Here is a 16314-nt window from a genome sequence, read left to right as displayed (position 1 = left end):
CAGGTATATGTCTTTGGATGTACACTAGCAGGGCTGGAAAGAATTTTTTTCCTCCTGTTAACCTGCAGCAGCTGGGAGTCTGCCACCAAAGCTGGAGATTCCATGACTCAGCCTAACCTACTGAACATAGCTGTTAAGAGAAGGACTTGTAAGTTGCATTGGCCTCTTTGTGGGGGGAGGGGGGCAGGAACTGGATGCAAATGCAATAGTATTAATATTTTTCTACAGAACTCAGTTTATTTGCTCAGTCCCCTTTTAAAGCAGTCTGATCCTGGTGGAATCAAAATGTGATGCTTGTGCACACACCTGCTACTTAGTAATGGGCATTATCTCCTTTAAGATGCCAAGTCATAGTATTATCATGACAGCAAAGGTTGGAATAATTCTTCCATGCAAATGCAAAAGCAGTCCTGTTGGAGGCTGGATTCTAGACATGGCAACATTATGCCCCCTCCCCAGTCATTCCCTTTAGCTTTAGCCCATTCTCTTTTGCAATTCAGAACGAGAAATGCTTCTTCATGCCCTGTTGGAATGCCTTATGTGAGTTCATACTTGGAATATGCAAGTCCTAAGTGGGCCACAGGACAAGATGGGCAACTCATTGCCTTATGACAGCCACCATCAGCCATGCTTATTTGGACAGCTGAGAGTTGTAGGCCAAAATACCCAAGTCACCCACCCTTATTTTAGGGCACACACACTGCCTTTCATGCATCCAAACATCCTTTTGGTTTGGAATGCATGCAATCCCTAAAGCGGTGCCTTAGAGCAGGGGTGGGCAGAAAGCATTGGGAACATCAACTTCCAGCATTCCTGACCGTAGATCCATGATGGCAAGGTTTCCTGGGAGTCGAAGTCCGAAATCGTGGCTATTTACCTCTAATCCACCCTGCTTTAGAGCATATGCGGAGTGCCTTGGAAGCCACCTACTGGCTTCGATACACCCGTAATTAAATAAAAGTGACTTCCGTGGCCGCGGAGGACGAGGGGCCCCGGGAGCTCTTGCGGCGCCTGTAACCCAAACGCGGCACGGGGAGTCCTGTGCGCGCAAAGATCCGCCTCGAAGGCGTTAGGAAGGTGCTTCCAGGGGTCCATTGCTGCTCGGAAGGCGGGAGGACTGCAACTCCCAGCAGGCACTGCGCCCCGCGCGTGGGGCCAGTTTCCGGCCGAGCTGGAAGCACCGCCGTGCGCCTTGCAAAGGGGAGGCGCGGCCGCGGTTTGTAGGTCGCATGGTGGGAGAAGGCGCGGAGGGGCGGGCGGGCTCTCCTGGGAGCGCGGGCGCCGAGCGGATGCCGCCGGCCGCGGTGCCCCGTGCACCATGCGAGAGGGGTCGCTGGGCTGCCCCGGAGCGGCTGCAGCTGCGAGGCCTGCTGGGCACGCCTTGGTAGGTCTCCCTGGCCGGAGCTAGGCGAGCGTGCCGCCCGCATTGGCGACACTGCGACGAGCCCGTCCCCGCGTGCATCCCGCCGAGAAGCGGCGGACTTGCCGGGGGCTGGTCCTTCTTGGCGGCTGGGTCTGAGCGTGGCCTGGGACGGGAGAGGGGAGTGGGGTGCTAGATTTCGACCCTTTCTTTAGCAGGGAGAAGGTCTGAAGGAGGTGTGGGCTATCGGCACTCTTGGATGGCCTCGTCGTTAATGTGTTAGCCAGGGCCTGATTCTTAAGTGGGGCAAAGTGAAGTAAGAGTGCAGCGGCCGCATCTCTGTGGCGTGAAGTGGTCCATTGCGTGACCTGGCCGAGCGAGATGCTCCTGATTCTTTGCAAAAACATGGCCCAGAAAGAGCAGTCTCTCCCGGCCTCATGCCTGACCCCCAGATGTGTTGGATTCCAGTTCCCATCCTACCTAGCATGTACTGCTGGAGTTCGAGTCCAGCAACTCCGGAGGGCAGCAAGGCCAGCCTGTGCAGGTAGAGGTTTGCTTACAGCAGAAATTGGCCCTGGCCCAGCTTGCCTACCCTGGGCTCCACAAGCTCTATTAGGATGGCTGTGGACCACAGTTGTGGAACCTTTGAAGGCTGCAGGATGGGGATGGCCCTCCATTATGGGCCTGCACTTGGTTCTCATTGGAGACCAGCACGTGACGGTGGGTCCCCACAATGTGATGAAATAATTAAGGAAGGACGTCTGGATTTGGTAGCTGCAGCCATTCACTCATACCTTACCATGTGAATCTTGTTGAAATCATTGGAACAAGCAGTATGATCCTTGTAATAACACTTGTTCCTAAGCAAGAATGGTGTGGAAGAGGGCCTGTTGACAGATACAATTTGCCCTTGCATTGCTCTCACTGCAACTTTTGCTGGACCTGTCTCTCTTTTGGGGGCGGGTTGGCAGCTTGGTCTGGCAGCCTCAGCCTCCTTTGCTTCAGGTTCCCTAGATCAATCCGGGACCCCTGGGTCTCATTCTCATCCAATTAGGTGTTCAGCAGAGTGGGCATCTCATGCTGCTTTCCTTCCAGCACCTAAGCTCAGAGCACAGTCCTGGGGCTTGAGTGCTCATGCAGTGTGGCTGGCAGTTTTGGATTCAAGTGCTGGTTTTCAGGAGAAAGTGAGGTCACTCAAGATGTTTCTCCTTGTTTCAGGGTGCTATGGACTTGGTGGCAGGGATGGAAGTTGGGGCTGAAATCGAAGTAACCGAAGACGGGACTCTGGAGGAGTTGCCTCTGCACTTGGTATGGAGCGGGGCCTGGACTCCTGTTGCCTTTTTGGTGTGGGAATACCCAACTCCTTGTGCTCACAGAAGCATCTCGGCACTCAGCACATGGGATTCTGCTCTGTGCCTGCCTACCGTCCGCTCCCCTGTTTGCTTGGTTTTTGAAATTGGTCTGAATTTTGTGTGTACTTACTTGGGAATTCTAGTTTGCTCCATCAGATATACTGATAAGACATCCTAGTTTGTAAATAATCCCCAATTTCTGCATGAAATCTTAGTTCATAACTCTGTGGATCACAATTGTGAAGAGTGTGAATGCTAAGCTGGGATCTGTGAAGTTAGGGTAGCTTATAGATATTTTATATACATGTGAGATAAGGCTTGTAGGCAGCTTCTAGGAGGAAATGATTCATAAATGTGAGATAGCTACAGAGAAAGGATGGGCCTTGAATGAGAGAGAAGGCATTTATGGAAAGGTGTGTTTAAGATTTAAATCCCAATCACTTTAGGGCTTCATAGGTCAAGACTAGGAACCCCAGTTTCTGCACCGAAACCTTCTGAACTCTGTGATCTGTATAAATGAGGCAAACTGGCAAAACCTCTTCCCTGGTGCAATTTATGCTGTGACTTTTTGTAGTATTTAGTTCATTAGAAATCTACTACTAGCAGTGCTTCAGTAGGAGCAGAATTCAGTAGTGAGAGGTCCCCTTGGAACCACGGTGGCTCCCAGTTTGCTTTCTGGCCCAATTCAAAGGGCAAAACCCTAAACAGCCCAAGAAGCGGATATGCTGCAGATTGCAACATGGATATCCCAAGCATTAGCCTCCTTTCCTACAAACCTGCAAGGGTTTCCTGTTCTTTGTTTGTCCACCTTCTGAGATGAAGCCGTTGGGCTGGTCCATGGGAGCCTTGTGCTCCATTCTCAGGCACAGATTCCAGATCTCTTTGTCCTACCACCCCAGGTGCTCGACAAGGTCTCTTATTTCTGGGCCTTCCAGCATCCTGTAAAATGCATATATTGGTTCAGTGTATGTGGTTAATTTATGCATCTACTTGTTCTGTTGGTCTTATTTGACATCTCTCTACTGTTTCATTTTCTCAAAATTGTTTTGCTTCTGTTTGTATAAATTGTCCCCCCAGCAGTTTTGCATGTTGTTTTGAACAAGAAAAGTGGCATGCAAGCAACTGAAATAAATAAATATAGAAGCAACGGTCTGTGCAGTGCTCCCACTTCAAACAGCCCTCATTTGGTTTCTAAGATTCTGCCTACATTTCCAGGCCTACGTTCAGAATCATGAGGACTGGAATCTTGAGAGCTCACTTAGGACAATGAGTTCTACACCCAAAGCTAATTTCTGTGCTTTTCCCATCCTTGTACACAACATTGACATGTGCAGAGACCTGTTCGTATGTGTTATTTAATGATACTCATTTACCCTTCTGTTAACAGCACTCTCTTCTCTCTTCCCCTCCACCACCAGGAAAATGCTAAGAACTGCCTCTCTTGGGAATCCCTGGACATCTCAAGCAGTGATGATGATGGAGAGGCCTACTTCACCTTTTGCTTGCCTGTTCGATGCCCACCTCGGCCTGTGCAGCGCCCTCCAGCTCAACGACCCTCAGCCCTTCCTTCCTCTTGTGAAAAATGGATCCCTCCCTTGTACCCCTGTCCCTTGCGGCCGAACCGTTCCGCCTCGCCCGGGATCCCCGCGTGTGGCGCTTATCAGTGCCAGCGGTGCCTGCAGGTGTTCATGGAGGAGTGGCACTATGCCCAGCACCTCCAGGACCACGCACGGGAGGAGGAGGCCCAGCTGCAGCTGGCCCGGCTGCCGCCACCGCCCCACTCCCCGCCACGCAAGCTGCGCTGCCTGGAGTGCGGCAAGCGGTTCCTGCGTCCCGAGCACTTTGCCCGGCACACCAAGTGGCACCTGAAGCTGGTGCGGAAGGGCATCCGGGTCTGCCACAGGAAGGGCAGCAGGCGAGCCACGCAGGTCTCCTACGTTTACAAGCCCCTCGGTGCCGCGGAGAGCCATTCGAGCGCAAAGGAGGCACCTGGCCGTCCAGGTGCGCAGGAGAGCCCAAGGCAGTGCAGGAGTCTCCCTGCCCCGAGACTCCCGAAGGCGAGCAAGCGGAAGGCTCTCAGGCAGCAGAGGAGGAGGCCTGCTGGGGGGTTGCAGGAGGATGGCCTGCTCGGCGGCTCCTCCCCGGGAAACTCTGTGGCCGTTCTGGACGGGGACATTGGCGTGAACTTCCTGCAGCCGTGGCAGAAGCAGGAGGCAGTTTTGGAAGGCCAGGTGGCTGGGGGACTGTTCCAGACAGCGGAGAACCAGATCATCATCCTTGACGAGGAGGCGGGCCTTGTGCCAGCTGCCCCAGAGCACCCCTTGGCCGAGCTGCAGGCGGCCCTGTTTGACGGCCCGGGGAACACGACCCTGAGGCCGCTCTTCTTCAGTGCGGATGAGCAGGCTGCCGCCCTGGACGCTCAGGTGAACCTGAGTTCTCTGCAGGTGGCCGGCGTCAAGGACCATGCAGCCGTCGCGCCCAGCTGGGTTGGCCAGAACCCTTGCACGCTTTTCCGGACTGTGTTCCTGCAGGCTGAGGAACAGACAGCTGCCCTGGATGGCCAGGCAGAGCCCGGCCCCCTTCAGCAGGTGATCATCAAGGCATCAGAGGTCTCACCCACTCTCTACCTGGACCCAGATCCTCACCTTTCTTCCATGGATCCAGCCTCTTTTCAGTTCGTCCCTGTGCAGCAAGAACCTCAATTCGTAACTGTCCCGTATGGGAATTCATTGGCCATGGACCACACAGAGCCGACAGGTGATGGGGAGAAGACATGGGAGGTGCAGACGACCACCTACCAGTTCCCAAGTTACTTGCCCAGCCTGTACCAGCAGAGTAAGCAGCCACCGCCAGCAGCAACTGCCGGTCTTTCGCCCAAAAGCTCCATGGTTGTCCGCCTGTTCCCGTGCTCCCCTGGGGACCACCCTGAGGTCTTGGACCTGGAGTATGACACGGGAGGTGGCATTCCGGTGGCCTCCGAGCCGTGGGAGGCAAATGTGAGGCCCGAACAGGAAAGCTGCAGCACTGAGGAGCTGATCGAGGACAACTTGGTTGTAGTGGAGGTAGACGGAAGCTCGGATGGCCAAGGGTTGGCGGTAGACCTCCCTCAGAAGGGCTCTGGCAGACAGCCCTCGCGCAGGACTATAAAGCCAACCGATAGAAGCCAAGCTCGGGGTTTCACCTGCCCCGACTGTGGCGTGCGCTACGGCCGGATGTCCCAGCTCCGTTCCCACCAGAAGGGGCCAAAGCGCCGAGGACGGCGCTGCCTGTGTGAATGTGGGGCTTCCTTCCACGGCCTGCTGCATCTCCTGCGGCACCAGCTGCAGCACCTGGAAGAAGCGCTCTTCATTTGTGCTACCTGTGGGAAGTCCCTCAAAGGACACAGGGGTCTGGCAAGGCACGGGACCTGCCAGCCTGGCCCCACCCGCTTTGGCTGCCCCTGCGGAGTCCGCTTCCAGCGCCTGTCCCGTTATCTCTGGCATCATGTGAGAAGCCAGCGGCCTGGCCTGCGGGTTTACACTCTCGCAGGCTTCCTCTCTTCGGCCTGAGGGGCCCACGTTGCCCAAGGCGGAAGGGAGGAGAGGGAAGTATGAGTGCTTCCAGCTCGGAGGTGCAGATTGGCGTTGGAACGTGAGGACCGGAGCCCCTTACATCTGGGGGATGCAGAGCATTGCTCAGAAACGGTTTACCGGTTGTGAAGCTTAGCTGATTTCTGTTGGGATCTGTCTTTCGCACCTCTGGTGTAATTACAATGAAGATAATTAAAACAGCGAAGATGCTGAGCCCCTGACGTCTTGCTGGCCTGCAGCTGAGGCTTTTGGCAGTGGAAGGCTGAGGGAAGCTCCTGGCAGACATCGGGACACGATGGTTCTGTGGGTGGTTGTGCGTTTAGTAGAACAAAGCTGACGTGTGCAAAACAGATCGAGAGGAATGGCTGGGAAAAGGCTGTTCATGCGTGTAACTTGCGTGGCTGTGAAGTTGCAGGGTCTGCCGCGCCCACTTAGTTCTAGCCAACAAAGTTAGTGGTCAGGAGTGATGGGGATTGGAGTCCCAACGTTTCAATTCACCCACCCTGGGTTTCTTAGAATGCTCCACAATCCGGAAGCTGGAAAATATCCAAAATAACCTGATATAAAAGAGATCAAGTCCCAGGAGGTAAGAGAATAAAGTGTGATTTTGGGAGGGTTCCTTCAGTGAATAAAAATGTTATTTTCTTACCTCCTGAGAATTGTTCTTTCTTTTCCGTTGGGCAACTGGACTGATAAAGTGGAAATATCCCCAGTGAATCAGTCATCGGTTTCTAAAAATCGCTGGTTTGTTTATTTTTTTAATTCAAGCACTGGCACAAGCTGTAGGTGGCAGGCAAGCGCCATCCTTCCAAAGAGGCATCCACCCGCTCGGATGAGGGCTTGTCTCCAAGGCAGGGGTGGGAAGCCTTCCCCTTATGGAGGGCGGCAAGTCTTCCGGAGAGGAGCCTTGAGTTGGCAGGGTCGCCCCTTTCCTCTTTGCCCAACACTGACACCCTCTCTCTCTTTTCTCATTCACTTTCCCCACAGCCAAGGAGGCTGCCAGGGGAAAAGAATTTGCTCTTCCCGGAGGTGCGAACCAGTTGCTTCCAGGGGTCTTACCTGGATCGCCTCACTCACCCCACCAGGTGCGGAAATTGTGCACTTCCAGGGGCCTCCTTGTCGTCTCACATCTCTGTCTGGTTCACTTGCCTCCGCCTGCCTCGGGGGGCGCTCTCCGCTGGCACGGAGGCAGACCACGGACTGCCCATTTCCCACCTCTGCTTTAATGCGATGCCCATTTGTGCATCTCCCATAAGCAAAGCACATGTGCATTTCTTCTTTAAAACTATTGGCTGGGATCCACACCGAGCTAGAATAATCTTAGCCTCAGTGAAATGGATGGGTTATGGCTAATCACGTCCTGACCTAAGGGTCCGTGTGCGTCAATAGCAACTGTGTTTAACTTGGAGCGCAATCCCATGTGTGTTTTGTCAGGAAAGAGTCCGCAACAGGGCTGGCTTGGCATGCTGGAAGCTGTCACTTTTTTCTGTCTAAACATGCACAGCGGTCTACCCGAAATCTGCTCCAACCTACCATGTTTTCTGGTATGCAAATTAATGTGAATGGGCATTGATTTGACTAAGATACCTACATTTATTGAGGGTTAGTCCTGAACAGGTCTGTACTGTCTCCATATATTTTCCATGCAGGAAAGGTGAAGGGTGCCGGCATTTCTTCCTAGCAGAACTCCGCTGCCTTTAAAAGTAGGCAAAGCTTTCTCCATCACTGTGCCTTCATGCCATCAAAAGGGTCAGAGGCTGAATGTGTTGGTTATGCAGCTGTTAGAGGTCAGGAGTCCTGCTAGTGTTTAAAAAAAACCCAGTCCCAGAGTGATGTCGTGCCTACAGAGAGACTCCTCTTCAGTCAAGTGGTGAGAGCAGGCCCTTGAGCCTGTCCCGCTCTGCTCTCTGAACTTGGCCATTTGCTTTGCTAGGCAAAGACCCTCCACAGGGGCAGAATGGAGCCAACTTCAAGTATTGCTGAGAGAAAAAAACGAAGCACCTGTAGTAGACAATATAAGCTCATTTTAAAAGCTCCTACTTAAATTTCCTGATAAGAAAACAAAAGCTGCCTGTTGAGCTCAGATCAAAGTCCTCCAACGTGTTTCTTTCCCTCCATACCTGCCTGACAGGTGGCTGCGGATGAGCAAGGAATCCAGGGCCGCCTCTGCGATGCAGATTAATCTGGGCTGCACAGAGCATTAACTCCTGTATGGGTTGCATGAATTCTGGCTTGTGGGGATCTGTGAATTTAGCCATGCTAACAAAGCATGTATTATGAGCCACAAACAACTACCAAAAAATAGTCTCTGGTTTGTTACTGGGTTTTGAACTGTGGGGTGATGTTCCGTGATAAAACATAGCTGTGGGGTTGTTTGCCAGTTTATAAAAGGGGGGGGGGTCAGAACCCAGCCACTCTAACATGTTGTTGAGATACAGGGAGGGAGTGGGCAGAAGGGGGGGGCATTTCAGGGGGTAAGAAAACAAACCAGCCGTCTGCCAGACATTCATGGGTGAAATCCACCACAGGTTCCCACTAGGTGCAAATCAGGTCATGGTGTTTATAAATGGAGCTTCCATTTATCATGCCGCCACCTGCACTCAGGTGCACTGGTTTAACTTGTTGACTTCATACTCTCTGAGGCGAGTCTCTCCTGGCAGCACTTCGCTTTCAGATTTGATGTTTTGGGGGCTGGAGGATCTGTTTCCATGGGGGAGAGGAAGCTGCTCCCCTCCCTTCCCTTAGGCTAGAGTACATCAAAATCCAGAAATCTTGCCTCATGTGTATCTATTTTATTTATTGCTTCTCCTGTGGATTGTCAACATTGCAACTGTTCTGCCAGTATTAATTTTATTGATCAGAATTTCCTTTCCCAGAGACTCAGGGTTGCATTACAGAATATTTGCTCTTTATCCTCGCAGTAGCCCTGTGAGGTAGGTTGAGGACACTGAGCCCATGCAGAATAAACAAAAGCGGCATCTGTGACACAGAAGCAACGGCATTCGATCTTCTTCCTGCACGGGCTGGTGAAGATCAGGCGCCGCCTCGGAGCCTTTCGCATGTATCAACATGGCCCTCGGAAGTGAGCGGCACAGACCTGTCGCTTAGGGCTCGGGGGACCTGTGTGTCATGTCGCCAGCAAGGAGGGGCACCCAAACCTGCCGCCCGACCAACGGTTCCACCAGGCCCCTGGGTGAGGCAGCTTCCATGGGCCCCCTCCCTCCCTGCGCTTGCCTTCTCCCCACCATGATCACCAGGCTGGGGTGCTGCTGTCACTTGCTGGGCGGAATGCCAGCAAGTCAAGAGGGCCGTGGAAAGGCAAGTCGCGAGGGTGATGGGGGCACCATTCCAGGGGCCTTGGCTGTGGGGTGGGCCCCCCTTCCCACCCTCGATGCCAGCCCCAGCACCGTGCCACCCACATTCTGCCCAAGGCGCCCCTGCCTACATTCAGGTCTGGAGCAAAAGGCCAAGAGTGGGGAGGGCCTCCCTGCTAGACGTCCACGCCTGTTTTGTCCCAGGCAGACCTGGGCTGCTGCTCAGGTTTCCAGCACTGGGGCAGCTTCTGCGCTTCTCACTCTGCCCTTTTACACTTCGACCATGCGGCACGGCCTTCTGCCGAACTGGACCCTTGGTCCACCTAGCCCGGTACTGTGTACTCTCCCTGGCCGTAAACCTCCAAGGTCTGCAACACACAGAGGCCCTTCCCCAGCCCTGCTGGCTCCAGGTTGCTTCAGTGGGGTGGAACCTGCAGGCTCTCTCCATTGCTGTTGCCTCGAGTGCTCCATGTTGCTACTGCCTTCCCCGGGCGTTGCGTTCTTCTTTGTGGCAGCCCCTCTTGCAAGTGCTGGAGCAGGCCGGCAGGCGCGCGCTCGTTTTCAGTAGGTAGCCCGCTCGCCCACACCTCTCTCTCTTAATTATTTGGAAATGAATCCACCACCACAAGTTTTCTAAAAACAAACCCAGCCCCAGCACACAAGTGTCCCTGCCGGAAGGCACAGAATGCTTGCCGTACACGGCCCGGGCACTCGGCCCTGCACAAGCCTGTTCCTGAAAGGCTGGAGGCCCCCCCTCCCCGCGCAGCAAGCTACCAACTGCTTCCTGTAGATTTGATCCTTGGCCGAATGGAAGACGTTTGTTCTGCCAAAGAAAAGGGGCACGAGCTTTGCATTCCATGGCTGTGAGCCTTTCCTCCGCTACTCAGGCACGTCTCTTGCCACTTCCTACCCTGTAACATTTTTGTTTCTGCAGTTCCAAATCCTGTTAGATGTGATGTCTTTGAGTTTCATCCAGGATTTGCCTGGCTAAGTGTGCACACCTTCACCCGCTTGTTCAGAAGCACACAAAGTCTTCCTGCAGAGTATCATCCAAATCCTTGCCCTTAACTGGTGACGCTAACACAGAGCTCGTCAAGAGTGTGTGTCACAATTCCCCTCCGCCACAAGGTGGGGTTGCAGGCCCGTGTCTCCCTACACATTGCTTGACTATGGCATCCATAGTAAAGGCAGGTGGTGGGTTTCAAGGTTCTTGGTCCTGAGGCTTCTGTGGATGGATGAAATCAACAGCTCTTTAGCCACCTGGAAAGGAGAAGGCAGTCCCGGTTAGCCCAGCGCTGGCATGCCTGGATTGGCTAGCAATGGTCTCGAGCTGGACTCAAGCCATTGTAGCTGCCCACCCGCTTATGGTAGCAGCCCCACTGTAGTCAAGGGATGAGGAAAGATTTGCCTGCTATTCAACTTCTGGAGAAAAGCAATGTTTCCAATGTGGAAAAGATAGAAGGGAAGACTTCCTAGAGCAGTGGTGGCGAAGCTTTCAGAGACCGAGTGCCCAAACTGCAACTCCAAACCCACTTATTTAATGCAAAGTGCCAACCCTACAATAAAACCTGAAAACTAAGGTTTTAATTTCGAAATAACACCTCACAGCCAGTACAGGCTAATATATCTATCTCCTTGGCAGCACACTGACCGGCCATGTGAAAGCTCGGACGAGTTGTGGCTAATGAGTTGTGGCTTGTGACGTCATTGCCTCGCGCCGCAACTCCTTTCTGAGCTTGCGCATGATCCCTATGTAGACGGTTACCCATGCTCGGCTGCTAGGGCGATCCCAGGACAACGTGGCCCCCATGCTGACAGAGAGACTGCTCTGTGTGCCCACTGTGGCATGTGCGCCATAGGTTCGCCACCACTGCCCTAACCCTACCCTGCTGCACTCCCCTAACACTAATATAGGGGTAAAATACTGTTGAAAGGGGCAATTTTGAAAAAGCCTTCCTTGAAGAGCTTTTTCTGCACAGCTCATCATTTCTGCCCATTCTAAACACATTCTAACCCTCCAAATGATTCCAGGATACCTCGTTTTTCTCACCCTAACCCTAACCTGGTACACACCCCTGACCCTAATATAGGGCGAAAGTTCCATTGAAAAGGGCGATTCTGAAAAAGCCTTCTTTGAAGAGCTTTTTCTGCACTGCTCATCATTCCTGCCCATCCTAAACATATTCCAACCATCAAAATCATGCCAGGACACCACGTTTTTCTAACCCTAACCCTACCCTGCTTCATTCCCCTAACCCTACTATAGGGGTAAAAGACCGTTGAAAGGGGCAGTTTTGAAAAAGCCTTCCTTGAGTAGCTTTTTCTGCACTGCTCATCGTTTCGGCCCATTCTAAACACATCCCAGCCACCAAACTCATGGCATGGTGCTGGCTCCAGAGATACACATCTGTCACTCGCGGAGGATGGCAGCACCCTCCACATCAGCCATAAAGGGGGTCTGCCTCACGCCTGAGAAATGGCTGGTCTGGACCACCCTCTGGAGAGTAGAGAATGTTTGAGGAGGGGCCACGAGCGGCCAGTGCGACCTCTTGGCCCCTTTTACAGGGTGGAGGCACACGCGGCAGTCGCCTGACATTTGGAGACGGAGGAAAGTGGGCCGCGTTTGCCAGGCGCTTCGGCCAGTGAGCGGCACGTGGGGTGCGGCAGCTCTCCCCAACTTCCATTCCAAAGTGAGCAGCGTGGTGCACGCCAATCATTCCAGGCTCCATGCGAGGTTAAAGCAGTCCTTAGTTAAGTGAAACACAGTAAGAAGTGGAGTTTAGTCCACTGCTGCCTCATATAGGTGCCCGCAAAGATACGATCCCGTGTCTTTGAAGTGGCATTTCAAGTCATGTCCCGTAACCACGAGGAACCAAACAGCTCCAGGTGCTTTTTTGGCCATGGATAAGGCTGCAAGCAGCTCCAGAATGGAGGAAGTGCGAGGAGGCGCCTTCCAGGGAACCCTTTTATGCGGCATGGGTCCCCCAGTCCTTCTCCTTGCACAAGGTATCCGAGCCCACAAGCGAATCCACATTCTGTAGAAAGGCACGAAGATACGTAAGCAGACAAAAGGCTTCCAGATGCCACACCAACCTGCCTGCAGGTGAGGAATCAGAGCACCTGCCGTTCCTGCTGCTGCGTCGACTCCACCAGGGCCGAGAGCAGCCTGGTCATCTCATCCAGCTTCCTGTCCAGGGACTCGATCCTCTTCTCCAGCTCCCGGTGAGAGCTGCTAAGGCTGGAGCTGAGGTCACACATGATCATCTGCATCTGTTATGGCGGGAGAAGAGCAGGCGATGGCAGTGGTCACACTCCAGCCTTGCTTGCACATTTCCTTCGGCAGAATGTGGCTCACAGGTGGCACTCGCACGCACAGACGGGCACGCACGTTTAAAGGCTCTAAAAAGTGGGAATGTGACTCATTGGCACCTCCCAACTGTAACAGGAATTGTACTTTGGTGAAGAAATTGAGGCTTCTGTTCAGAAAATCCTCGATCCCCCACAGACACACACATCTGCCAACTCCTTAAATAATGGAAGTTCTTTTAAGAAAAATCTTGGAAACTGAGCAGAGCCTGGAAATTTGATACTGTCAAAGTCAAGGAACGGAGTGGGGTAGGCAAACTGCGGACCTTCAACGATTCTGAAGGAATGCAATGCATCAATGCGCCACCTGGAATCACGCCTGCAGTGCATGTATTTTGCAAAAGGCATTTTTGATTTTTGGCTGGACCACAACACAGAGCGAGGAGATCAAACCTCTCCTTTCCTCCTCATGTTGCAGGTGAAATTGCCCCCTTCGACCCGCGTGTGCTGCAGAAGGGCTAACGACTGCTTTGAGGGGGTGACATTTGCTGAGGACACAGCAAGGGAGAAAACATTCCCCTCCTTGCACGTGCTGACCAAAATGGCTTGCTCCCATGCATGCTTTTTATCATTTTTTAAAATGACAGATGTGATTCCCAGTGATATATTTATTATAGTATCTAGTTTGGGTGTCAGCCATAATGGGGTGGATGGGAAAACCAAGGCTCTCGGAAGAAAGGTGGGGTTTAAAAAGCCATGAAGATGGGGGTGGCGATTCGCAAGAAGAATGGCATTTTCCCCAGCACCAAGGATAGTGCATCCAAACGCAGGGGAAATGTGCTGTTGTCACAGGCACACGGCCCCAGTGCTCATTAGGCCAAAAGCTGCCCAGGAGGGAAAGGCGGAGTGTGCGGAATTCCCACCCCCCCAACCCTGCAAAATGCCGCATGGCCTGGACAAGGCCACCGGGACAGGGGAGAGGACTCACCTTAGAAATATCCACCATGGTGTTGACTTGATCTCGGATCTTCCGGTGCTTCATCCTCACATGTCTGAACCTGTGTCAGAAGGAGAGTTACATCCCTGCTGCCAGCTATGCCTCTTTTCCAAATTTCAGCTGGGTGTGAAAGCAGGGCTGAGGTAGGCGTGACTGCCGCGGCCCATGCTTCCGTCGGGGAACCCCGACAATGTTTGTTGCATGAGTCTAATTACAACACCGACCTTCCCAGCAGCCTCTCATAGTCAAGAATGGCACCCAGCCCTGTACAAGTGAAAGTGTGCTTTTTCTTCCACATAGAGCAAATCAATGCCGAATGGCAGCCATATCCTATTCCCATGCCCACAACTGATAGTGTGATCTAAAAACCAGAACTCCTTCTCCGAAAAGCTGGTGGAGGGGTTTGCATGGAGGAGAAATGTGCATGCATTGACCATTCTTCTGGTAAAAGCTAATGTTATGGGATGTTTGCTTATTCTACTGAATTACCCCTCCTGTGACTTAAGAACTAAGAAGTCAAAATTTATTTATTTATTTAGCAAGCTTCTATGCTGCCTCATTTGCCGAAGCCTCGGGGTGGCTCACAACAATAAATAAATACACAATTAACCATATAAAACAATATAATTGGAGACGTCCTGGCCATAGATATAAAATCAATAAATAATATTAACAATTAAAATGACGTTTAAATAAAAAGGTCTTGGCCTGGCGCCGAAAAGCAAATAACGAAGGCGCCAGGCGGACCTCTCTGGGGAGCGCATTCCATAGATGGAGCGCCACCGCAGAAAAGGCCCTCCTCCGGGTACTCACCCTCCTAATGTCCTTCACGGAGGGCTCCCGGAGGAGGGCCTCTGCCATCCTAGGAAACCAGCAATCCTAGCCTCCACCAGTGTTGATGCAGGAAATGCTGAGTGTAGAGGCTGGCAGTCCCAGGGGCCACTCCCACAGGGAGAGGCTGTACTTGCAGGCAGCCGTGGGATTTATTAGGGGCATAAATATGATTGCTAATAAGGAAGTGGGGGTGCAGACTCACGTTCAGCCCAAGGCCAAATTCCATTTCAGAGATTCAGTGTTGGGTAAAGGAAAAGGGGACGGGTCAAAGGACACAGAACTGGGTGGGTTAGCTAATATCCTGAAAGCGAGAGACAAGGTGCCCTTGACAGGTTGGAGCACTGGGCTGAAAACAACAGAATGGAATAGAGGCAAATGCCAGGTTCTGTTCTAGGGAAAAGAAACCAAATGCATCATTGCAAGATGGCGACTTCTTGGCTCAGTGATATGATGAGTGGGAAGGATCCTGGAAATGCTGTGCAGCCTGAATATGTGTCAACAGTGTGATGTGGCTGCAAAAAGGGCAAATGCTATTGTAGGGTGCATTAATAGAAATATCACTCCCACATCACGTGAAGTACCACTTCCCCTTTACTCGGCACTGGTCAGGCCTCATCTGGAGCACTGCATCCAGTTCTGGGAACCAGTTTAGGAAAGAGGCGGGGTTCAGAGGAGGGCAGCCAGGGTGAGGAGAGACTGAAAGATCGGGCCTGCTTAGCCTTGAGAAAACTGAGGGAGATGTGCTAGCATTCCTCAAGTACTTGGAAGAGGAAAGACAGGATCTCTTCCCCATCATCCCAGACTGCAGGGCATGGAATAACAGGCTCGAGTTACAGGAAGCCGGATTCTGGCTAGAGATCAGGAAAAATTTCCTGACTGTCGGGGCAGTAGGACAATGGAACCCATGACCTAGGGAGGCTGTGGGCTCGCCCACACCAGCGGCACTGAAGCGGCAACTGGACAGCCATCTGAGAGGGATGGTTTAACTGGGAGTCTTGCAGTGAGGCGAGGGCTGCACCCAAGAGCCCTCTGGCCCCTTCCAACTCTACTGGTCTATGAGTCCAGGGGTAAAGATGAACCCCAACCTATTTTTGCTTAATGCTCTTATTGTCATTAATTAAGCCTTGCAAGAAGCAGCATTCCAACCTTCTGGGGGGGGGGATGGGGAATCCTGCCCAAAATTGAGAACCCACCAAACAACTGGTGCCACTGGAGAGAGTATGTGAGCACGGCATCTGGCAAACTACAATTCCCAGGCTCCCCCAGGGCAACGGAATACAAGTTTGCAGTACACTTGTGTCCTTTTGAGTATGGCACCCACCCCAACCTTCTTATAGGCAAGGCAGGAGCCTGGAACAGCCAGTCGGACTGCCTGCGAACACGGACCGGCAGAGTCCAATCCCTCCCAAGACGCCCCCGATCTGGACTTCACCGCATACATGTGGATGGCTGCCAGCAGCTTCCGGTGGTGCTTGCGTGCTCGCAGGCCGTCCTTCCTCTTGGTGTGCTTGTATAACAGCCAGGCCTCTTGCAGTACGTTGGCAGCTGAGCATTTCATCTGGAAGGGCATGAGAAATGGAGT

General features: G+C 52.7%; 2 protein-coding genes across 4 annotated transcripts in view; one reads left to right on the top strand and one right to left on the bottom strand.

The window, feature by feature from the left end:
* The first annotated feature begins 1318 nt into the window (after positions 1-1318).
* LOC123017449 (myeloid zinc finger 1-like) lies at positions 1319-6929 on the top strand. The gene is made up of 3 exons (XM_044418797.1): positions 1319-1384; positions 2579-2668; positions 4131-6929. The coding sequence occupies exons 1-3, from the start codon at positions 1319-1321 to the stop codon at positions 6258-6260; spliced, it is 2286 nt and encodes a 761-aa protein (XP_044274732.1). The 3' UTR covers positions 6261-6929.
* A 2129-nt stretch (positions 6930-9058) lies between these two features.
* KCNN4 (potassium calcium-activated channel subfamily N member 4) overlaps positions 9059-16314 on the bottom strand; it is a 44013-nt gene continuing 36757 nt past the window's right edge. For all 3 annotated transcript variants that reach the window (XM_044418815.1, XM_044418816.1, XM_044418817.1), the window contains 4 exons: positions 16172-16290; positions 13890-13959; positions 12689-12865; positions 9059-10855 (listed from right to left, as the gene is read on the bottom strand). In XM_044418815.1, coding sequence (XP_044274750.1) covers positions 12707-12865; positions 13890-13959; positions 16172-16290 — 348 coding nt within the window. In that variant the 3' untranslated portion in view covers positions 9059-10855; positions 12689-12706. The remainder of the gene's footprint in view (positions 10856-12688; positions 12866-13889; positions 13960-16171; positions 16291-16314) is intronic.

The sequence above is a fragment of the Varanus komodoensis genome, unplaced genomic scaffold (assembly GCF_004798865.1).
Source record: "Varanus komodoensis strain SLA01 unplaced genomic scaffold, ASM479886v1 scaffold93, whole genome shotgun sequence".
Taxonomy (NCBI): domain Eukaryota; kingdom Metazoa; phylum Chordata; class Lepidosauria; order Squamata; family Varanidae; genus Varanus; species Varanus komodoensis.
This window is presented reverse-complemented; position numbering and strand designations above follow the sequence as displayed.

Bases quoted from the DNA above. Each gene is read 5' to 3' on its own strand.
- LOC123017449 (XM_044418797.1), top strand. From the start codon at position 1,319: ATGCGAGAGGGGTCGCTGGGCTGCCCCGGAGCGGCTGCAGCTGCGAGG. The intron at 1,385-2,578 runs GTAGGTCTCCCT...TCCTTGTTTCAG, and splicing joins GGCCTGCTGGGCACGCCTTG to GGTGCTATGGACTTGGTGGC. The intron at 2,669-4,130 runs GTATGGAGCGGG...CTCCACCACCAG, and splicing joins AGGAGTTGCCTCTGCACTTG to GAAAATGCTAAGAACTGCCT.